Genomic DNA, 25,104 nt, shown 5'->3' on the forward strand with positions numbered 1-25,104 from the left:
ATTTCTGATGTCCTTTTGTATTGAGATTTTCTTCGGTCTGGAGTTGATCTGGTTGCTATATGGGTTGAAGATCTCCACATTCTTGGAATAATTAATCCATCATTTTTGTTCAGATCTGGGTGATGTTTCAGCATTTCACAAGCTTCTTTGGATTTTCTTTCCAACCAGGTTTTGGTGTGGTGCAGGTACTTAGTGCCTTCCAGTCAATTCTGTGGCATGTTTGGAGTGTGTGTGGTCTGATAGGCCTGTTTTACCATAGTGGACGGATTTAATGTGGCGTTTGTGTTCATCTTTTCTGATTGGGATGGTACATTTGTATCCGCTATGTAAGGTAGGTTACAGGTACACTGAATTTTGTAAACCCCTGGGTGGGCAAGGTATGGAAGAGGATCTTTAGAAGAGCTAAGTAAATTTCTGTACACAATAAATAACGGAAAAAACTCACGTAGAAAGATTATTTATTAGTATAATTTTCGCCTGTGTGTCTCAGGCATCTTCAGTACATTAAGCTCAAAATTAAACACTAACTGACAATTCCAAAAAGCGCCACCTAAGTAGCTGGTGTAAGATAACTAAAAAGGTCAATAACTTTCCTAAAAAAAAAAAAAAAATACAATAAAAAGTTAGGAAAGATTAGTTGATTTGTAAAGTACTATCTCCCATAAAGGGGATAGACGTAAGCCGTCAGATCTGTTTAAGTTAGGAGAATGAAGTAGAGTTTTACATGTTTCTTTATAAAGGCGTTCCATGAGAAACTGACTTTTGTGAAAAACTCTTGTCTTTCTCCAATGAACTCTGTGTCTAGTGAAGATGGCATGTTCACCAAGTCCAGTCTTTTCAGGTTTAAAGTATTCAATATAAGATTGGTGTTCTTCTAGCAGAATAGAGGCAGATCTTCCCGTTTGTCCGAAATAAAATAATCCACAAGAGCACGGAATCTGGTAGACACCTGGATGATTAAGATGTGAAAGCTTGTCCTTAGAAGTGAGAAAGGTGGAGATTTTTCTAAACGGTCGAAAGGCAACAAAAATATTCAGTGGTTTTAAAACTTTTGCTATACGTTCACTGATGCCTTGTACATAAGGGATAGTAATGCGCGTTATTTCTTCTGTGTTTGAAGAGGAAGACATATTAAAACTACTCAAAGTTCTTTTAATGAAGCAATTCTTATAACCATTAGATAGAAAGGAAGAAGTTATAAAGTTATAAAAAGGCTAACTGCTTATTTGATTCTACTTCTAGGGTAAACTTGATCCTAGGATGAAATGCGTTTAACTTAGTGAGAAATTGTTGAAGTTCATCCAAAGAGCCATTCCATACAGCAAAAATGTCATCGACATATCTGAACCAATGTGTAGGTCTGGGAGAAATATTGTCAAAGATACGTTGTTCAAAATGTTCCATAAAGAAATTGGAGATAGCAGGAGAAAGAGGATTACCCTTTGTTCTACAGACGATCTTTTACAGAAAGAACTACAATACATAACTTCTTCCTTTCTATCTAATGGTTATAAGAATTGCTTCATTAAAAGAACTTTGAGTAGTTTTAATATGTCTTCCTCTTCAAACACAGAGGAAATAACGCGCATTACTATCCCTTATGTACAAGGCATCAGTGAACATATAGCAAAAGTTTTAAAACCACTGAATATTTTTGTTGCCTTTCGACCGTTTAGAAAAATCTCCACCTTTCTCACTTCTCCTAATGACAAGCTTTCACATCTTAATCATCCAGGTGTCTACCAGATTCCGTGCTCTTGTGGATTATCTTATTTCGGACAAACGGGAAGATCTGCCTCTATTCTGCTAGAAGAACACCAATCTTATATTGAATACTTTAAACTTGAAAAGTCTGGACTTTCTGAACTTGCCATCTTCACTAGACACAGAGTTCATTGGAGAAAGACAAGTTTTTCACAAAAGTCAGTTTCTCATGGAACGCCTTTATAAAGAAACATGTGAAACTCTACTTCATTCTCCTAACTTAAACAGATCTGACGGCTTACGTCTATCCCCTTTATGGGAGATAGTACTATACAAATCAGCTAATCTTTCCTAACTTTTTATTGTATTTTTTTTTTTTTTTTTTTTTTTTTAAGGAAAGTTATTGACCTTTTTAGTTATCTTACACCAGCTACTTAGGTGGCGCTTTTTGGAATTGTCAGTTAGTGTTTAATTTTGAGCTTAATGTACTGAAGATGCCTGTGACACACACAGGCGAAAATTATACTAATAAATAATCTTTCTACGTGAGTTTTTTCCGTCATTTATTGTGTACTGATATGTCTACTCACGGTTTACCTCTTTTAAAACTTAAGTAAATTTCTGAATTTTGCCAGGAGTTTGAAGGTTGTCTTAATGTTGTGTTTAAGTAGTGTTCTATCTATTTTTTCCAAAATGCCCCTAATGGAGGATATGGCTATGGCATTCTTGTAATCTTTTTTGCTTTTAATGGCATTTTTATAGAGGATCTCATGAGCTGTTTTTTTTTTATTGTAGCCATTTTTTACAAATGTTTGGTTAATAATTTCAAATTCTTGGTTCAGAGCTTGCTCATTGGAGCAAATTGTTGGGGCTTTGTGTGGATGCTTACGACTCCTAGGTTTTGTGTTGGGTGGAGGTATGAATTTTTATATATGTGTTGGCCTGTATGTGTAGGTTTGCGGCAGACACTGAAGGAGAGGCAGCCTGAGGGAAGACGTGTAACGAGTGTCTAGAAAAGGAAGAGAGTTGTTTTTGATTTTGATGGTGAATTGGATACATTTGTGTTGTTTGTTCAGGTGGCTTAGAAATGTATTTAATGTTTCACAGTTGTGGGTCCAAATGGTGAAAATATCATCGAGATATCTGAGCCAGACTTTGGGTTTTAGGCTGGCCAAATCTAGAGCAGTTGTAATGCAGTGTCATGTAGCTTGTATCTTGTACATATGCATGTTTTCCTGATGATGACCTCAAACCAAGGTCGAAATCGATTGTCACTTGGTTAATGCTAAGTAAAATAATTATTCTAACATGTGTTGTGTTTCTATAAATTCTTCACTATGAATACTGACCATCGTGTAACCTTAAAAGAAATATATTCTACTATGGCTTTGTAATTGAAAATTTGTTTTTCCACTGACTTTGTATTATAGTGATAAGAAATATAACAGATCAACATCTGTTATATTTCTTATCACTATAATACAAAGTCAGTAAAAGAAAACAAAATTTTCAACTAATCTGTTCTTTCTCATTTTTTGGTTCAAAATATCTGACTTATTTAAAATTTATAATGGTTAAAAAGTTTGAATTATCAAATGTGATCCAAATCAGTAAAATTACTGTACAGAACAGTGACAGGATGTACTTAAATCTAAAAAGACTTTCAAAAAGTTAGTCTTTTTATTTTATTTATTTGCTTTTTTTTTTTTTTTTTTTGACCTGTACCTTATGGTAGAAGTAATACATGCTGACAGAATAATCAGTACATCCATAATTTTGGTCGTATTTATTTCAATCAACTACTTTTACATTATTTGATATGCTTCTTTATGATTAAATTAACAAAATATGCTAAACCAAGATCAAAAAGATCTATTTATTCAAAATATAATATCCATTACAAAGATATTATGATAACAGTCAAACTTAATGACAAAGGAAGATATTTATTATTTTCACAGATTATTGACCTCTTTAACCAAATTGAAAATAAACAAGATGTTAATTATAAAGAGCTGAGAGCTATTTCTATATCATTTAAGAGGGTGTTAAGTCCATTATCACAATGAGATTCTGTCAAAACAATTAGACTCGACATATTCATAACAATGACTTTAATTAGATCTAACTGAAACAACAAAAAGGTGAGATTCTAAACAATTACAAGATGTTATATTCAGGCTATGGTAATAGGGAACAGAAGGAACATCCACAGTCCAATACCAAATATGAAGATTATTTCTTAAATATCAGGCATTGTCAAGTAGTGATGTGAGCAAATATGAAAATGGAAAATAAGACTAAGACTTATGCCTACAGACCATCTTGGTGTTTAGGCTCATATGCTGATTCTCCAGCATCATGTTAAGGAAATTAGCAACATACACTACATAATAACTAAATAAATTTAATTATTACTTCTTATATTTAGCAAGGTTTTTTTCTCCTGGAAACTCAGGTTTTTCATCCCGCATACAGATAAATCGGCCCTTCAGAACACATGCAATTTACAGACAAAAAATACTAGTTGTGGTGGTGGAGGTGGGCGGTAGATGGCATTGATGGAGATGATTCGTAGTAGAGGTTCGGTGTAGTGGTTGAGACAGTTGTAAGCGTCCTCCCGCGATGAGTCTTCGGACTCCTTGGAAGTATCAGGAATAATAATAATAATATTTTGTCACAGTTAACTTGATAATAAACATGATAGAAGCATATATTATACTGGTATTAAACACATGCATGCATGCAGGCACACTTCACAAATCACAATTATAGGAAAAGTCCTATAATTATGCCACCTATTGGCATGGTTGGGTGTTCTTGACTGTTAAGTTGACCACTGCTGATGAGGCCCATAGTCCACAGGTCTATTAAGGATTAACATGAGGAATTCTCAAATCATTAGAAAAAGCTGTTAAATGAAAAAGCTCATCATTGTCGTTGATCTAAAGAAATGCTGATCCTAAACAGCAGAATAGGAAATTCTGCTGTTTAGGATCATGCATGTTGGGAAAATTTTGGAAGAAAGGGCAAAGCTAATAATAAAATAATGGTAAACCTCTCATTATTATTATACAGGTATCTCCATGGATTCAGAAGACTTATCAAGGGAGAGCCATTATTCGCACAATAACAATCATATCTCTCAAACTCATTCGCTGATGAAGCACTCACAACTACCTCTGGCAATTCATTCTGCCCATTCACAACCCTCCAAGTGACAATTTCCTTGGGTGATCCCTTGATCTCTCCCTTCCTAACCTGCACTGAAAATAAATCTTCAATATCAATCCTATAAAACACCTTTAATAACATATGCTTCTATCATGTCTCCTCTTTCTTCCCTATTAGCTAGTTTTTGAGGCCCAAAGATTGACAATCTATTATCACAGACAGCATTCCATAGACCTGGCACAATATTTGTCACTTGTCTCTAGAACCTATCCAGAACTTCTTCACCTCCACAGAATTCGGATGTCCAAATCTGCATGCAGTGGTCCAGATGTGACCTTATTAAGGACTTATATAGGATTACAATAACCTATCTATCCCGGCTTATTAGTGTGTTCTTCAACAACATAATATGATCTGTTTTTGATGTGTTTTTGGCTAGCTTCACAATCTGCCCCCTAAACTTCAACTCCATGTCCACAATTATCCTTTAAGTTCCTGGTCCTCATCAGTTTCCTGCAGTTCAGCTCCATCAATATAGTACATAGCTTGTGATCTATTTTTAACAAGATTTTAGAATAAGTGAATTCATTTAACTACCTAGGATGTATGATTACATATGAAAATGAAAAAGATATAAACCAAAAAATTGCAAAATATTTAAAAATAACAGATATAATTAACTCTATATTTAAACCAAACCTAGTACAAAACAAACTAGACTAAAAGTATACAATACATTAGCCCTACCAGTTCTTATGGAAGTGAAATCTGGACAATAAAACAAAAAGACAAACAAGGATTAATAACAGCTGAAATAAAGTTTATGAGAAAAACTGCAAAGTATACCCTATTTGATCACAAAAGAAATGAAGAAATTATGAAAGAATTAAACCAGGAATCAGTAATAGAAAAAGTCTAAAAATATAAACACAAATGGATGTAACATGTTGAAAGAATGAAAACAGAAAGATTACCAAAATAAGCCTTAAATTACAAACCATTAGGAAAAAGAAAACCAGGACATCCTCTTAAGAGATTCAACAATGACTACTAAGGCTGGAACAGGCCACTCTAGGTCTAAATATCCTTGATAAGCATGATGATGATGATATTCATGCCAAACATGTTACAGCAGTTAATCGATTTAGTTAAGGAAACCTGCAGACTTGTACTGGAATTATTTCTGAGAACATCTGCATAAAGAGCTGACATTAACATCTCCAATCTTGAAGAAATTATAATATAACCATATAGATGATGAATAACAGCGGGGATAACATGTACTCCTTGTCTTATAACTGATTTTACAAACTAACTTTCTGCACCACCTACAAACTGACAACTTAAACAATAGTATACACAACAATATATACTATGTATTGTTCTGTATAATGTCCAATTCACACAATATACGAGGGTGGTCTGAAAATTTCTCAGCCTCGGTCTGGCAACACTTGGCAAGATTTGTATCGTGCAGCTATAAAATTCTTTGTAAATGAAGATTTAATGGCAAAAAAAATTAATTCGAAGTTCATAAAAGTTTATGGGCACTCTTCTCCTTCATTTTCGACAATTAAGAAATGGGCTGCCAAGTTTAAATGTGGCCGTACCAGTCTTGAAGATGATACATGTGAAGGACTCCAACACCAGAAATCATTGATCAAGTGCACGATATGGTACTGGATGATCTGCAAGTCAAAGTGCATGAAATTGATGAGATTATAGGCATTTCAAAAGAACATGCAAGATATATTTTGCATGAAGAATTGCAAATGAAAAAGCTTTGCGCAAGATGGGTGCCATGCTTGCTCACAGCAGATCAAAAATGCACTCACATAAAAATCTCTGAGCAGTGCTTGAAGCGCTTTATCAAGAATAAAACTGATTTTGTGTGTCGATTTATTACTATGGATGAGACTTGAATTAGCCATTATGCACCAAAATCCAAACAGCAGTCAAAACTGTGGACAGAAGCTGGTTGTTCAGTGCCAAAGAAGACAAAGTTGGTTCCATCAGCAGGAAAGGTCATGGTGTTTTGGGATGCTAAAGGCATTTTGTTTATTAATTATCTTGAAAAGGGTAAAACAATAATCGGAGAATATTATTCTGATCTTTTAACCAGACAAGACGAAAAAATTCATGAGAAAAGACCTGGTTTGTAGAAGAAAAAAATCATCTTTCATCAGGACAATGCACCTGATGAAAGATGGTTTTGGCAATGGGAAAATTAAGAGATCTGCACTATGAATTGTTGGAACATCCACCCCATTCTCCAGATTTGGCTCCCTCTGACTTCTCTCTCTTCCCAAAACTAAAACTCTTCCTCAATGGTCAGCGTTTTTCTTTGAATCAAGAGGTGATTGCAGCTGTAGGGGTATTTTGCAGATCTTACTGAGAACCAACACTACAGGGACGGGATAATGGCGCTGCAGCATCGCTGGAATAAATGTACTAGTCTTAAGGGAGATTGGGTTGAAAAATAAAAATTATTATGAAATTATAAATTCATTTCTTCTTTGTTAGTTCAAGAACTTTTCAGACCACCCTCATAATTAGTAAAGTATATTAATTAAAGGTAACTTTAATGGATAACTTCTATATTTCGGCAATGTCACATTGCCATCTTCAAGAACATAAAGATATGGTATGTGCACTCAGGAACTAACACAAAGCAAATGAGGAAGAAAGCAAGAAACTAATATTGTTCCTAAAGTCCTAATGGTGCCCTCTTGCGGGCTAATTTGGTAGTCTTGGCAGTTGGGCTGAAGTTCTCGTAATGAAAGTTTCCAAATTTGGGGCAGTTTCATGCACCCAAATTTGTTGAGGTTAGGAACGTTTTTTAGAGCTGCTGAAGATTCTTTGAATAATCTTTCGTATTTAAACTTGCTGCGATGAATTATTTTTGTTTTCTTCCAACGAATTTTATGGTGGGTATCCAAGGCATGGTCTGCCAGCCCAGAGCAGATGTACTGGTGAAACCGGATGTAGTCTTGGTGTTCTGAAATCCTGATATTTGTTGTTCTGCCTGTTTGGCCAAAGTAGGACAATTTGCAGCTGCAAGGGACCTGGTATACACCAGGTAGGTCTAGGGGAAGTGGTTGGTCTTTGGTAGAGCGGATAAGGGATGCCAACTTTTTATATGGTCTGTAACAGGAAGTAAGGTCATATTTTTTGAGGATATTGGTTATTTTCTCAGAGTTGCCCTGGATGTAGGGGATGGTGATAGACTTGGTGTAATCTTTATTGTGGAGGGGGAGAGGGGGGGGGGTTGTGGTTTACAGGTTTTAGTATTTTTTGGGGTTATAGCCATTGGCTAAGAAAGTGTTGAGGATGTGGTTTAGTTCAATAGTCAGGGCCTTGTCATCTGAGCAGATTAATTTTGCCCTGTTATATAGTGTTTTTATCACCCCATATTGTTGTGAGGGGGGGGGGGGGATTGCTGGTGAATGTATCTGCCAGTGTGGGTGGGTTTTCTGTAAACAGAGAAAACCAAAGATCCATCAAGCTGGCGGGTGATTAAAGTGTCTAGGAAGGGGGGGGGGTGTTGTTTTCCTCTTTTTCTAAGGTGAACTGGACTCTGGAGGTGTTGGTTGTTTAAGTGTGCTAGGAAGGAGTGGAGTGTGTCTGAGCCATGTGGCCAAATAGCAAACACATCATCCACATAACGAAGCCAAATAGTGGGTTTTTGTGGGGCGGAGTTTAAGGCTTTCTCTTCAAATGTCTCCATAAAGAAATTGGCCAAGGGTGGGGAAAGTGGTGAACCCATGGCTGTCCCTTCTATCTGTTTGTAGAACTTTCCTTGCCAAACGAAATAGCCTGAGTTCATTGTGAACTGAAATAGGGCTGAGATATCGTGAGGAAACTTGGCTTGGATGAGCTCAAGGGTTTCTTTGAGTGGGACATTAGTGAATAGGGAGGAGACGTCAAAACTGACCATTATGTCAGTGTGTGAGGTTTTCTATATTGGCTTTAAAGTGGGCTGAGTTTTTTATGTGTGATGGTGTGTTGCCAGTGTAGTGTGTGAGCGTTTTGGCTAAATGTTTGGCTAATTTATATGTGGGGGAATCAATGCCATCCACTATGGGACGCAATGGCACATTTTGTTTATGTATTTTTGGGAGTCCATATAATCGGCGGGGTCTAGAGTTATAAGGTTTAAGTTTGTTGGTGACTTCCACAGGCCAAGAAGTGACTTTCTTAAGGAGTCTGTAGATAGTTCTAATCTGAGAGCTGGTCGGATTATATTCAATGGGGAGGTAAGTAGTATGGTCTAGTACTAAAGAATTTAGCTTACCTTTGTAGTCTTTTTGATTGAGTACCACAGTGGCGCTTCCCTTATCATAAAAAAATAGTAATCACCAAATTCCCTTTGGTGATTACTATTTTTTTGTTGTTTTTCAATTCTTGTAGGGCTGCATATTCGTTTTTGGATAAGTTGGATTTTGGAGGTTTGGCTTTGGTGAGAACACCGACTACATCCAATCTCACGTTGTTGGCGATATGGTTAGGCAGGTTGCGAATTCCGTGCTCTATTTGGATCATGATTTCTTCAGCAGGTATCCTTTTAAGAGCTAGGGCGAAATTGTGACCACGTGAAAGTGCTGTGAGTGCTTCAGGCTTTAAAACTGCCGACGAGAGGTTGACTACAGTGTTGAGTGGTGGCTGAGGTATGGAAGTAGAAGTCTTTGACAGGTTTCGTATTTTTTCACGTGCCGACTACGTATTTTTTCGAATTCCTTTCTTGCCGATGCGCATGAGATGTCATGAAGTATAGACCATAGATCAAGGCCGAGTGTATTCGACAGCTCTTCCTCTAGCGCACGTAAGGTTTTGTTTTCATCGGCAAGGAGAACGCGCATTGCCAAAATATAGAAGTTATTCATTAAAGTTACCTTTAATTAATATACTTTATATGCATTGTTAATTCCGTAAACTAATTACCAGTTATGTCTAACCAACGTATAAGTCTTGCTACTAGAATCACCCTCATAATTGTAGCATTTCAAACAGCTTTTCTCTAGACAAGTCATCATATGCCTTTTTTACAGATCTACAAAACTTAAATATAAATGCTTGTGATATTCCCATGATTTCTCAACTATATCTTGAAGTGAAAATATCTCAACAACCTATATTTGAACTGAACCCAGCTTATAGAAATTTCTCTTCCACCATTTTATTTAGTGTCTTCTATCCTTGAGAAGAGGCTAAGAAATGTTATCTGGAACACTCAGCAGGTCAACTCCTCTGTACTTCTCAATATCCAGTTTTATTTCCTTTTTTTTTTTTTTTTGGTGGGAATGAGTGCTATGAGAACTCGACTGTAATCATACAAAATCATAAAAATTGATTTGCCTTCTTCTTATCCTAAACTTCCTTTAATATCCTATGGATTGGTGTACTATGTATTTGTGACTTTTCTTTTGCAGGCAACTTCATTTTTCTTGTTTATTCTTGTTTTCACAATTTCTATCAACCTACTTGAGCACTGCAGATCAAATATTATCTATAGCAGCTGCCTCTTCACAGTACAGATTTCTGGTGGAGTTTTTTTTTTCTACCACTAGTCATCATCATTTATTTATAATTTTACAATTATAAATAGGGAAACCAATCAAAACAAATAAATAGTCTGTGTACACTAAGATAGGACTTGGAGGTTGTTATGACATGAAGGAAAATGAGGCTTCTCTGTCATATGCTAATTGACGGATCTCTGATGCAGAGAGTTGGGGAGAAACAGGGGGAATATTGCTGATGTATTTTCAATATGTAGTTCAGGGTCTGCCTCTTTTTCTTTTTCCATCTGAAGGGGAGTAGAGGACCAGAGCATCAAAGGGTACAGAGGGTGGATGTCTAAGTTGGTGGCCAAGCCATTTTATTTGGCTTCTTTGAACAGTACTGACTAGAGGATCTTGCTGGGTTTCATCTAATATAGTAGAGTTGGGAATGTGATCTTCCAAGAGTAATCCAGGATATTTCTTAGACAAGTAGTTCCAAAGCTATTTATAATATTGGTCACTGCTTTTGTTGATATGTTCCAGGTCTGGGAGCCATACAGAAAGATAGACTGGATGGTGCACTTGTAAAGACGAATCTTTGTGTCCTTTGAGATGAGGCTCGACTTCCATACTTTATTAAGACTTCTGTGGAACTGCAGTGCTTTCTGTTTTCTTGTTTTAATGTCTGTTAAGGAATCTGAGATGTGTGATCCAAGGTATACGAGGTCCTCTACTTCTTCAAAGTGATTATTTTGATTTATATATATGTGCCCATCTACTTGATGTTTTAATATCTTGGTTTTTTGGGAGTTTATTTTTAGTCCAAATATATCTGCGGTTCTCCTAAGGCTGTTGAAGTGGTTTTGGGCCACTAGTATTGAAATGTATTTGTGATTTCTTTCCACTTGAATATATTCAATCACCATTCTATCACTTCTGATTCTATTTAACAATCTTTCAAGACATCTAAGATATGTTTATCTTCAGTTTTCACATTATGTATCATCTCCAATTAATTTTAGAGCACCCTTTCCTCCATTTCTAACTTTACTTTCCACTAAAACATATTCATTCATCATTGTGTCACTTCTAGTTTCTTTGAAAGACTGTTAAATTAACAATCTTTCAAAGTAGCTTTTCAAATTGCCAGACATCTAATTTCAAGACAATCTTCAGATATCTAAAATAACTTTGCCTTCAGTGTTCATGTCACCTTTGCTGTCTTATTCCTTTTACAGTACTCTTTACTTCATTTCCAACTTTTTCAATAACCATCAAAACATTTCGCTACCTTCCTGATATTTACATTCTATATTCTTAACGAAGTCTTCCCATGACTTTTGTTTAGCTATTTTTACATGTGATCTACTTTTTTTTTTTTTTTTTTTATATGGAACTTTCTTTTAGGAACTTTCTATATGACTACTTCTTATGCCACACTTTTTTAATTCCTGGGTGTACTATGGATTTGCGATTTTTCTTTAGCAGGCAACTTCATTCTTCTTGTTTATACCATTTCTACCATTTCTGTTTTCCAACGCTTTCATAAATGAAAGCGTTGGAAAACAAGAACCAAACCTTGGAGACTCAGTTCTTGTTCTCATTTTGTTTCTTTTTTTCTTGAAGAATATCTGTATACGATGGCTATTCACAACTTTGATTTGTTTTAAAACTTGTGTACATATTTTTCTTTTCCACATAATATTCATTTTAATCCCATTCAAAAATAAATGCCAACACTTCTATTGCAAATCCTCTATATGTGTAAACCAGTGTGACAACAACACTTGTGTCTTTAGGTCAACAATTCACCTCTGAAAGAACTCAACTTTGATTCATTTTAAAACTCTTACACGTTTTTCTTTTCAATATCATACTGAATTTTATCCTGCTCAAAACTAAATGGCAACCACTTCTGATTTCAAATCCTCTATATGCTTGTGCCCTGAACCAGCACAAAGATATCACTGTCAACAGTAACATAGCCAATGAGACTTTCCTTATTTTTTGAATCTTCACTCCATGTCCCAAACAGAAATCCAGCAGCTACTTACCATTGTTAGCTTAACTCTTTTCGTCAACTTTTCCAAAACATTGCTGTATGTCTGGCAATCATTCCTACTCCGCTATTTTGATCTCCAACAAGTACCAAATTTTCCTTTTTCATAGTCAGCTGCTTCTGTCATGTTTTAAACAATTCCCTCCATTTCTTTTTCCTTAGTTGAGCCTTCTGTGGCACCACAGGCACAAATAATTGCATTGTGTAATTCTCCATTCTGACATTTGCCAACCACTTTACTTCATGTTGCCTGTCATTCAAGAAAATTATCCTCATATTTAGCATTACTAAAGCTACTCCTTCTTGATGATCATTATTGGCTGAACATAACATCTTGTTGATTAGAAGAATCTCATTTGCTTTTGACTTTTTTTTTTAGTAACACCTATTAACAGCTATTTGCACCATACTAATGGTGCCAATCTTGAACTCTGTTGAATTTGAGTTGAAGTTTGTTACAGTAGCTGAATTTTTGCTGTTTACCCTGGTTCCCTGATGAAAACACTGGTAATTCTTATTTCAATGAGATATGCTCCAGCCAGCATGAAATTCAATCATATTATAAAATCATTTTGTATTGTGGTTTAAACCAATAAGAATACAATTAGTTTTGCTAAATCCTTCAATGCCAGCCCATCCACTTCCATTTAGTGTCCAGGAAGGTATCTATTTGTGGTGACACACCACAAAGAGGTGAGGATTCCAAATTAGGTCAGAAATCCTGGTCAGTTCTTCAGATTCATTAAAAGGCTATGTGGAATTCTCCCCTATTATCCAGTTTCGACCCTTAAGCAATCCCTAAAAATAAATAAGACTGAAAAAGTAATATAAAAAATTTAAATAAACACTCATTAAACATTTAACTCACCTGCCTAATTTTAAGATTTGTTTCGCCATCTAAATTAGCTGTTTCTACATAGCACATTGCCTGTGGTTCACTGAAAAAAGAATCTTATTAATCTGACTTTCTTTAAAAGCAAACGATGTAACAAATCTAAACTCAAAAGGTTAGTGATATAAATAGAATCTAATAATGTAAGTACTATCTAATTAATGTAGGAATTAGTCTACACTAACTATTTTAATATATTTCTAATATATTATTCTAATGTAATAATTCTAATCTTCAAAGGTACCTGTGGCATGATTATAAACAACAAATTATACGATAACCACAGTAATTAATTAACTTTAATGAAATGAAAGTACAGATATTTCGTACTGAAAATAACAGTACATCAGTGTGTAGAAACAAGCAAAACAAAGAAACGGGAATACAAAGTACATACAACAGTCAGTGGTTTACCAATTAAAAAAAGGTTGCTGCTTGCTAAAAATTAATATGATAAATAGTGGTACCTCACTAATCCAAACTAATAAAAACCGTGCTCGTTCGGATTAGTGAATTTCCCCCCGAGATACAATAACAACTAGCGTTTAAGACCAAAATAATCAGATTCTAATGGTACATCAATTTAATTCTGTAAATAAATGAAGTAACTAATAGAAAAAAAAGCTATTGTACTGCAATGTACAACTTAAAAAATAATACAGTACACAAGTTTATTTTAGTAAAAAATTTAGCTTGCATGTGCACCTGTATTGTTGAGGATTCTGATTTAATTAAATTGCATAATTCAGTACATAACTTAATTTGTGTAAAAAATATCACTTTCTTGTACACAACACAAAAAAAATTTTCACAAAATAACACAAAAAAAGTTTTTATTTCCTTGTAAAAAGTCGCTGATTTTTTTTTGCTTCATGGAAGCTAAACTTCTTTCGAATGCTTCTTCTCGGAGCTGCATTAGCAATAAAATTTTGTGGAATGGCGTATCATTCTGCTTCGCCCATTCTATACGCATATTAAAACTGTCAACTGCCTCTTCAAGTTTTACTTTTTTTTCTTCGAGTTGTTTATTGTCATCATCATCTTCTAATTCATTCTGTAGCGTCATATTTATAATTTCAGCATCTGATTTGATTTCAAATTCACTTTCAGTTCTACCTGTAATCCATTCCGTAACATCCGTTTGTGAAATTTCAATATTTGGATTTATATTTTTAATCAAATTATGCACATTTTGAATTTCCTCTTTTTGTGTATCACCGTAGTTATACTGTACTGTAACAATAATAAAATAAATAATAATAGTTAAAATAATAATTATTAAATAAAAATAATAGTAGACAAAATAATAAGTAATAAATAATTTTTTTTCTTTCAAATAGCAGTTCGGACTAAAGAGGTTCGGATTAGCGAGATACTATTGTATTATTTATTATTATGTAACACCTCCAAGGAGTCCAAAGACTCATCGAGGGAGGGCACCCACTCTACAACACTCCGTCTCCAACACTGCACCAAACACAACTACCACCTGCATCATCTACATCAACGCCATCTACCACCGACCACCACAACTAATACTTTCACACTCACAAACATCCATGCCCCTGGCCGGATTCGAACCTGCAGCCTTTTGGCTGGAGAGCGGATACACTAACCACTCTATTTTTGATGGCTACATGGGAAATTGGTAAACCACTGAACTGTTGTATGTACTTTATATTCAAGTTTCTTTGTTTTGCTTGTTTCTACGCACTAATGATGTACTGTTATTTTCAGTACGAAATATCTGTACTTTCATTTAATTAAAGTTAATTACTATGGTTAACGTGTAATCTATTGTTTATCCACTAATAATACTAAAGTACATTTCAATAATTTTCAGAAATTTCAGTACCTTTCAAAAATGTTTTCATTCAGTAATATCAGGAATCAGGTAGGAATAGTGCAATTCTGTCATGATGTACCATCATTTTGCATTGTGGTTTAAGTTAATAAGAATACAATTTGGTCACATTAATCCATTATTGTCACCCATCCTCGTTTGTTCAGTATCCAGGTAGATACTTAACAGGTATCCTTGGATAATGAACTCAGGAAGCCCCTGAAGAAAGTTAAGGAAACCTAGTATATTGAAAGTTCCTAGCAAGTAAGTCAGCTTGTGTTCTTACAGAATACAGAGAAAAATGTAAGAAACCAAAGCACATTGTTCAAATAGCAAAACAAGTCATGGGAAGACTATGATAAGAACATAGAAAATAAATATCAGGAAAGTGACAAAATATTATGAAGGCTATTGAAAAAGTATAGATATGGAGGAAAGAGTAGTGTAACAGGAATCAGAGATGATAAAAGTGACATGAAAAGTGAAGATAAAGATGTTGCAGATGTCTGGATAAATAATTACAAGCATGGTAGCAGAAAACATTCAACAGGAATGCAATCAGGAACACACATCGATATTTGAAGTGGAGAAAGCCATCAAACACCTAAAATGTGAAACGGCAGCTGGAGTAGATGAAGCTTGACCAGAAATGCTCAAATATCCAAAGAGGTCTAAAATTTTACAGGGGATGCATTGTATAGTTCACAAGGGCTGGACAGAGGGATCCAGATGATTGGAGTAGAGCTCTCATAGTACCTATGTATAAAAAAGGAAATAAAACAATGTGAGAATTACTGAGGAATTTCTGAGTATGCAGGTAATATTTATGTAAATATACTTGAGACACAACTAAGAACAATTGTGGAAGGGATACCAAGTATCCCTTCCACAATTGGTGAAGAAAAAACTGAATTCAGACCCAATGGAGGTTGTTAGGATCAGATTTTCACTTTAAGGCAAATACTTGAGAAATCTTGGAAATATCACAAGGATTTGTATTTAAGTTTTGTGGTGTAAATGGGACATTATATCGAGCAATACAGTCTCTATTTGAGGTGTAAGTCAACTGTTAGAATTAAAGGAGGTACAGTAAGATGGACTGATGTTAAATCAGTTGTGCAGCAAGGGTACATGATCTCCACTGTCATTCAATATCTATACGGATCGCATTATGAAGGAAAGCAACACGAAACCTGATATCACGATTGGAGATGTTAATCTTTACTTTATGCAGATGATATTATTATTATTATTATTTAGGCTTCCAAGGAGTCAAAAGACTCATCGTGGGAGGTCCTTCCTAGGAAATTCAAGTCTATCCAGACTCATAGTGGGAGGTCCCTCCTAGGAAACGCGAAGTCTATCATGCCACTCCTTAAACTCATTGACCGTTCTCGCTCTCACAACACTATCAGGCAATGCATTCCATGGTTGCACCACCCTCCATGCAAAGAAACCACTCCTCACCCTCTTTCTCACAGTTTCCTTTCGTAACTTCCAGGGATGGCCCCTTGTCATCACTCCTTCATGCTGTTCAACCAAGCAAAAGAATTCTCCAGTGTCAACCCTGTAACCACCTCTCAACAGTTCAAAAGTCTCAATCATATCACCTCTCCTTATATCTACCAAACTCTGCAGTCCACATTCCCTTAGCCGATCCTCATAACTAACATTGTACAGTCCTGAAACTATCTTTGTTATCTGCCTTTGTACCCTTTCCACAGTTAATTTATTCCCTTCAAATACTGGGGACCAAATCTGAGAACAATAGTCTAAGTGTGGTCCGATCAGGGTCTTATACAACAGAATGATAACTCTTTTATCTCTACAGGTCAGTGTCCATCTCATTATTGCAGCAATCCTCTGTGTTACCTTCACCACCATTGCAATATGTCCCCTGAATTTCAGGTTTCTATCAATCATCAACCTCAGATCTCGTCTCCCCTACTTCCTCCAGTGTAGCTCCTCCAATACAGTACGCAGCGTCCCATCGATGTGTCCTTCTAAATAAATCCAGTACAAGCTTGAAAGATTTCCTGAATAACTGTTGTAATAAATTTGGTATGAAAATCAGCAATAAAAAGAGAAAGACAATCAAAATAGGCAGAAACATTGAAAATATCAACTCTGTCCTGAATGGAGAACCTATAGAAGTAAAACATTTCCGTTATTTAGGTACAATTTTTAGTGAAGATGGAAAATTAAGTATGAAAATAGACAATAAAATTGGTAAACCTGGTATTGTAGGAAGTCAGCTGAATAAATTTATGTGGAATAAAGAAATTGGTGAAAACACTAAATTAACTGTATATAAGACATGTTCAAACCCATTTTAACTTATGGATCTAAGAGCTGGGTTAGAAATAAAACATTTGATGAAAGATTGGAGACAACAGATATGCGAGTTTTGAGAAAGATTGTTACCATATATATATAGAAATATAAGATGTGATGATTTTTGAGACATACAGCAATAATATATTAATTTTGAGGAAAATTGTTGATAGGAAGTTAGAAATGATGTAACTGTTTTATGTGGTACTATCATAATATCCTGTACACCCCATGAGGGTACATGTCAGGAATTTGATTATGATAGCTTCATGCAGTGGAGATGAAGGAAAAAAAACCTAGAAAGAAATTTTCACTAAACTTCGATACAAAATTAATAACGGAAAAAAAACTCATGTACAAAGATTATTTAATGGTATAATTTTCACCTGTGTGTCACAGGCATCTTCAGTACATTAAGCTCAAATTAAACATTAACTGACAATTCCAAAAAGCGCCACCTAAGTAGCTGGTGTAAGGTAACTAAAAAGGTCAATAACTTTCCTAAAAAAAAAAAAAAAATCAATAGAATAAAAAGTTAGGAAAGATTAGCTGATTTGTATAGTACTATCTCCCATAAAGGGGAGACGTAAGCCGTCGGATCTGTTTAAGTTAGGAGAATGAAGGAGAGTTTCACATGTTTCTTTATAAAGGCGTTCCATGAGAAACTGACTTTGTGAACAACTCTTGTCTTTCTCCAATGAACTCTGTGTCTAGTGAAGATGGCATGTTCTCCAAGTCCAGACTTTTCAAGTTTAAAGTATTCAATATAAGATTGGTGTTCTTCTAGCTGAATAGAGACAGATCTTCCCATTTGTCCGAAATAAGATAATCCACAAGAGCACAGAATCTGGTAGACATCTGAATGATTAAGATGTGGAAGTTTGTCCTTAGGAGAAGTGAGAAAGGTGGAGATTTTTCTAAACGGTCGAAAGGCAACAAAAATATTCAGTGGTTTTAAAACTTTTGCTATACGTTCACTGATGCCTTGTACATAAGGGATAGTAATGCACGTTATTTCTTCTGTGTTTGAAGAGGAAGACATTAAAACTACTCAAAGTTCTTTTAATGAAGCAATTCTTATAACCATTAGATAGAAAGGAAGAAGTTATATATTGTAGTTATTTCTGTAAAAGATCGTCTGAAGAACAAAAAGAGTGGGCCCGATGAACCAGTGTTTTAATAGTTCCTGCCTTTTGACTGGGATGGTGATGAGATTCCGCATGGATATGATGGCCTGTATGAGTCTTCTTTCTATAAACTGAGAAATGTAGGTTACCATCTGGTTGGCGAAGAATTAGAAGATCTAAAAAGGCTAACTGCTTATTTGATTCTACTTCTAGGGTAAACTTGATCCTAGGATGAAATGCGTTTAACTTAGTGAGAAATTGTTGAAGTTCATCCAAAGAGCCATTCCATACAGCAAAAATGTCATCGACATACCTGAACCAATGAGTAGGTCTGAGAGAAATGTTGTCAAAGATACGTTGTTCAAAATATTCCATAAAGAAATTGGAGATAGCAGGAGAAAGAGGATTACCCATTGCTGTTCCTTCAATTTGTTGATACAACTTATTTTTAAAGGAAATATAACCAGAATTTATTACAAAATCAAATACGTTTACAATGTCTGAAGGAAATTCCTGTTGTAGTAATTCAATGCGTTCCAAAAGAGGCACATTTGTAAATAAAGAAACAACATCTAAACTGATATCAGAAACGTCCAAATGAAGATCTGAAATTTTATTTTTGAAATCCAAAGAATTTTTTATATAAGTATCAGTCCTTCTAGTTGAGGAGGAGAGTAAATTTGATAAAAATTTTGAGATTTTGTAAGTGGGGCAACCTATACAATCTCACTTCTCCTAAGGACAAGCTTCCACATCTTAATCATCCAGGTGTCTACCAGATTTCGTGCTCTTGTGGATTATCTTATTTCAGACAAACGGGAAGATCTGCCTCTATTCGGCTAGAAGAACACCAATCTTATATTGAATACTTTAAACTTGAAAATCTGGACTTGCAGAACATGCCATCTTCACTAGACACAGAGTTCATTGGAGAAAGACGAGAGTTGTTCACAAAAGTCAGTTTCTCATGGAACGCCTTTATAAAGAAACGTGTGAAACTCTCCTTCATTCTCCTAACTTAAACAGATCCGACGGCTTACGTCTATCCCCTTTATGGGAGATAGTACTTTACAAATCAGCTAATCTTTCCTAACTTTTTATTGTATTAATTTTTTTTTTTTTTTTCAGGAAAGTTATTGACCTTTTTAGTTATCTTACACCAGCTACTTAGGTGGCGCTTTTTGGAATTGTCAGTTATTCTTTAATTTGAGCTTAATGTACTGAAGATGCCTGTGGCACACAGGTGAAAATTATACTATTAAATAATCTTTGTACGCGAGTTTTTTTTTTCACGTTATTAATTGTATCGATATGTCTACTCATGGTATACCTCTTTTAAAACTTTTCACTAAACTTGCCAATCACATGCCTATAACGATTAATCATATCTTTCACTCTCTATCTATCTAACCAATATCTCAAAAGGGAGTGGACTTGTAAAAGGTCACTCCTACTTAAAGTTAGATATTTTGAGCTTTTATATTTCAAGTTATATACTGGCATAAGCATCTGATCTATCATGGTATAAAATAAGTTTCTTAAATTTGCAAAGTTAGACAAAGTTATTTTGAATTTTTAAAAATTTTTCATTGTTCTTTTTGCTATTGCTACAACGGTATGCCTTAGAGTTCTGGGAAATTGTCATAGCTTACATTTTCCCTGAATTTGCCTGAAGCAACATCCAGCAAAAGTTCAACCAGCAGCAATATTTCACCACCACCAACTGTCCCACACCCTGGCTCTGCAGGAGTAGGTCAAAGATCACAGGATTCCGATAACCAAGAAAAAGACATCAATCTCAGCTCTGCTGAAAACAATGGACAAAGGTCAGCACTCTCTCTCTCCTATGTCAATATTGTATCTAATATCTCCACACAAATTACTACTAGTGGGATAACCACTGTGCATATATGTACAACTAACCAATCATGTTTCCCAAGACAATGGAATAGTAATTTTCACAATCAAAAATACTCCATTAGAGAAATACCTAGTGAAATACCATTAGAGAAATATCATGCAGATATACTTTAATAATGCATCTTAGTCTGATACATAAATTGAAAAAAAAATAAACATCAGAGCATGCCATGTAAATGCCTCACCAATCACACTAGCACCCACAAAAGTAAACATGTCAAATGTTCCGCAGGAAATAATCCACCAAATGCTTCACGGATTACTGTCAAAATACAGCAGCGTGAGAGGTAAAATCCGAATGCTACAAGCCTCTACCAATAAGCCCGAGTTCGCCCACATCAAAAATTTTAGAAGACAAGCTTTAATGCACTTTGGCGACAACACAATCCGTTCCACACCCAAAATAATAAATATGGAAATAGATGGAGTGCCATGCACCTTTTACATTACTGTTGCTGCCACGAAGAATGTCATCTAAGGAAATTATACCAATATATACTCAAAATTGAGACACTGGCTAAAAATACTACCAATTCTAACAGATCAGAAGCATGAAATATCCAACCCAAAAAAAACAGAGCATCCCCAACAAAACAAATCTCAAGCACAGCACTCTCAGTCAAATACTGAGGAGACAAAATCAAGTGGCACTAATGAAACTTGGCTTTCGGAAGAACCTATGCTAACATCGTTATAAGTCATCCTGAAGAAAAGGAAATAGACAAGTAACAAACTCGCATAAAAAAAAATAATGAAGAGGTATAAGAAACAAAAGCAGAAAAACAGCTACAGCTGCAACAGAAAATCTTTGTCTCCAAACATTCTGGAACCCTACCAACAGCCAGGGGTCGAGCTTCTTGAATCCTCAGATCATGAAGGAGAAACTGAAAACAAGGTCTTCCTCACACTGAAAGCCCACTAACAAATGAGCAGTTTCAAAACTTTCTTAAGAAAGTTTGAGGCTCTTCATAAAAACTGCTGACAGCATGCAACTACACTACCAACACCAGTGGCCTTATTATCCAGCTAGAAGAATTAATAAATATTCTAGCAGGAAAAAGAGAAAGAAAAACCATCAATCTCGGAAAAAGAATATACTACCTGATCAACTGGCTTGAATCTCAGCGGCAGAATAATTATTCCCGAATTGAGGATCACCCTGCCAAATAAAATAAATCAGGATATAATGAGCACCTCAGTAAACTTTCTCTCATTAAACACTAAAGGATGTGCCACACCACTGCAAAATAGTCTTGTCCTGCAGCATATCCTTGCCCACTTGCCAAAAATAGTTATGCTGCAGGAAACTAACCCCCATTCCACCAGCAAAGCTTCAGTTCATCACTGGAAGAACTGGCCACATACCATGCACCACTGTCCTGCCATACAACTTTGTGGATCAGGAGTCAGTTTTGGAATCCACAAAAAAAAAACCACTCTAACATTAGGGATCTTTAATACCTTTCTTGGGTATGCAATAGATGCACTCATTAGAACCTCTACAGGAAAAAAAAGGATGTATACATATCACAAAAAAACAGTTTACAGTGCAGGTACTAGAGTTCATCCAAAACCACTCTGACATACCCTGCAAGACAGCACCTAACCTAGAATAGTCCAACTTCGACCTTCTTTGGCTAAGGCTATCCCTCCCCCACTCAGTCAAATTCATCTGCTGTCTCTATCGCTCTCCTAATACCACCAATCATTCTGAGCTCTTTCATTTCCTCTCTCTAAAAGTCTATTTTCTCCAGTCCCACTCTCCTAACAGCAAAATCATCCTCCTGGGTGATTTTAATGTTCATAACACCAATTGGCTATCCTTTTCCAGTTGTACAGATCCTGCAAGCAGATATGCTGAAACATTTGCCATCACTAATGACCTTACACAAATTGTTCAAAATCCCACCAGAATACCAGATAACCCAAACTACTCCCCAAATATCCTAGATCTCTTCCTTACTAATAACACCTCCAAATATTTAGTAAGCCCCTGGATAATTCTGACCACAGTGCTCATCTCCTCCCCCATGCAACAACGCTTACATAGTCACTCCCACACGAGTAGTTTGGCATTATAACAGTGCCAAATGGAACAATCTCCGAGACTATTATGCTACATTCCCATGGTTGGATTATTGTTTCCGGTATTCCAGTCCAAACATGTGCACCGAACGTATCACCAAAGTAATCGTCACTGGCATGAAAACCTACATTCCCCACACTACTCTGAACTGCCGTCCCCTAACTAAACTCTGGTTCTCCAAAAGATGTGCCAAGGCAGTACAAATGAAAAATCAGGCATACCATAATTGGCTCAAATCAAGAACTCCATCCTCATTCAATGCCTATACTGATGCCCGAAACAGATGCAAGAAAATTAGTGAGACATGGCTGACTGTAGATGATATAGCCAGTGGGATTGAATGTGATGGGTATAGTGTGTTCAGTAATGAGAGAGAGAATAAAATGGGGGGAGGAGTATTGTTGATGATAGCTGATGAGCTACAGCCAAGGAGAATAGAAGTTGAATTGAAGGATAGAGAAAAGAGCACATTTGAGGCCATTTGGTGTGAGATTGTAGCTAGCAGAACTAAATATACAATTGGGTGCTGCTATAGACCAGGTGATGGTGGAGACAGTATGCACAAGCAAATAGAAGAAATGAGTGGAAGGAGGGTGATTATTATGGGAGATTTCAACTATGGTCGCATTGATTGGAGTGAGGAGAGGACACACGGGAGGAAGGAATTGGATTTTATGCGGTTATTAGGAGATAACTATCTGCGACAGCATGTAATGGAAAATACTAGGGATCAGAGAGTGCTTGACCTAGTAATTATATCTGATGATTTGGCTGTAACAAATATGACCATATTGCCACCAATTGGTAAGAGTGATCACAGGGTCTTGACTTGGGAGGTGGCTAAAGGTGTAGAATTTTCAATTAAGACAGGGTACGTGTGGAATTATTGGGCTGGAAAGTATGACAAGCTTAGGAGTTTGATTGGTTCAGTGCCATGGCATGTACAACTGCAAGGACTAGAAGTTGATAGTGCATGGGAGGTAGTTAAGAAGTGCTTGCATGAAGCAATGGCTGACTGTATATCTAGATTCCGAATAATAAATCAAGCAGGGGTTAAATGGATGAATAACACCATTAAGCTTGAGCTGCAAAAAAAGAAACAACTATGGACGGAATTTAAGGAGAAAAGTGACCTGCCGGTCACCTTTCTCCTTAAACATGAACGGTATAAAGCGCAGGCCAGAAGGGTGACGAGTGTGGTAAGAGAAGCAAAAAAGGATTACAAAAGAACATTGGCCATGCAGGCTAAAGAGAATCCTAAACAGTTTTTTAGATATGTAGCAGGTAAAAGGAAAAATGTACATGGCAGAATGATTTTAAAGAATGCCGATGATAGGGAGGTAACTGAATCAGTTGAGATAGTTTAGTTACTGAGTGAGCACTTTGCAAGAATATATCATCCAGGTGGTGACATTGCAGAAACGAATAAACCAGTAGATTATACGGGAATTGTGGTGAATGAAGTGGAGGTGAGTAGTCTATTGCATAACCTCAATGTCAATACATCTGTGGGATTGGATGGTATACCAGCTCGTGTTGTACGAGAAGCAGCTAAAGAATTGTCAGTACCCTTGACCATTTTGTTTGAGTCTTGGGTCTGGGTTAGTCCCAAGCGGGTGGAAAGAGGGGAAAATAGTTCCACTGCATAAAGGTGGTTCCAAGACTGCTGTTGTAAATTACCGACCGATTAGCATATCAGGAATAATTGTCAATGTCTTAGAGAAATTAGTCAAGAAAAGAATACAGGATTGGATAGATGAAAATGGGATATTGTATGGGGTACACCATGGTTTTGTGAAGGGTAGATCATGCCTCAGTAACTTGCTCACGTTTTATAACACAGTGACGGCTGAACTGGATAGGGGTAATGGGTTTACAGTGATACTACTGGACCTTGCCAAGGCCTTTGATAGGATACCACATGGAACCCTAATCAGTAAACTGGAGCAGATGGGGATAGATATAGGGTTGGTGAGATGGACAGGAGGGTGGTTGAAGGAGAGATACCAGAGAGTGGTTTATTCAGGAGTGGAGTCTAAAAGACGTCTTGTGACTAGTGGAGTGCCGCACGGCTCTGTTCTTGGACCACTGCTTTTCAATTTGTTCATCAATGATATTGGAAAGGATTTGAGAGGAAGTGTTCACTTGTTTGCTGATGATGCAAAGTTGGGTAGAGCAATTGTGAGTGCACAGGATGTCAAAATTTTACAGGATGATTTGGATAGTTTGGAGGACTGGGCTAGGAAAAATGGATGTCAATTTAATGTGGGGTGAAAAGAATAGCAGCAGTATATCTCATTGGTGGAACCGTACTCCAGGAGATTGATGAGGCCAGGGATTTGGGAGTGTTGGTGGATAGGGAATTGAAGTTTAGGGGGCACATTGCAAAAGTGACTAAAACAGCTCACCAAATCACTTGGCTTCTGAAAAATACTTTAACATGCAGAGACAAACAAGTTACTGT

At 36.1% G+C, this 25,104-nt stretch overlaps 1 protein-coding gene across 1 annotated transcript in view; it reads right to left on the reverse strand.

Moving 5' to 3' along the window:
- Window positions 1-25,104, reverse strand: part of ATP8A (ATPase phospholipid transporting 8A1) — a 1,088,708-nt gene that overhangs the window by 875,078 nt on the left and 188,526 nt on the right. The window contains exon 7 of the mRNA XM_090406292.1: window positions 13,307-13,376. Within this exon, the coding sequence (XP_090262418.1) occupies window positions 13,307-13,376 (70 nt within the window). The remainder of the gene's footprint in view (window positions 1-13,306; window positions 13,377-25,104) is intronic.

Source organism: Typopeltis vanoorti, chromosome 16 (genome assembly GCF_054136105.1).
Source record: "Typopeltis vanoorti isolate ZY-2024b chromosome 16, IOZ_Tvanoo_1.0, whole genome shotgun sequence".
Classification (NCBI taxonomy): Eukaryota; Metazoa; Arthropoda; class Arachnida; order Uropygi; family Thelyphonidae; genus Typopeltis; species Typopeltis vanoorti.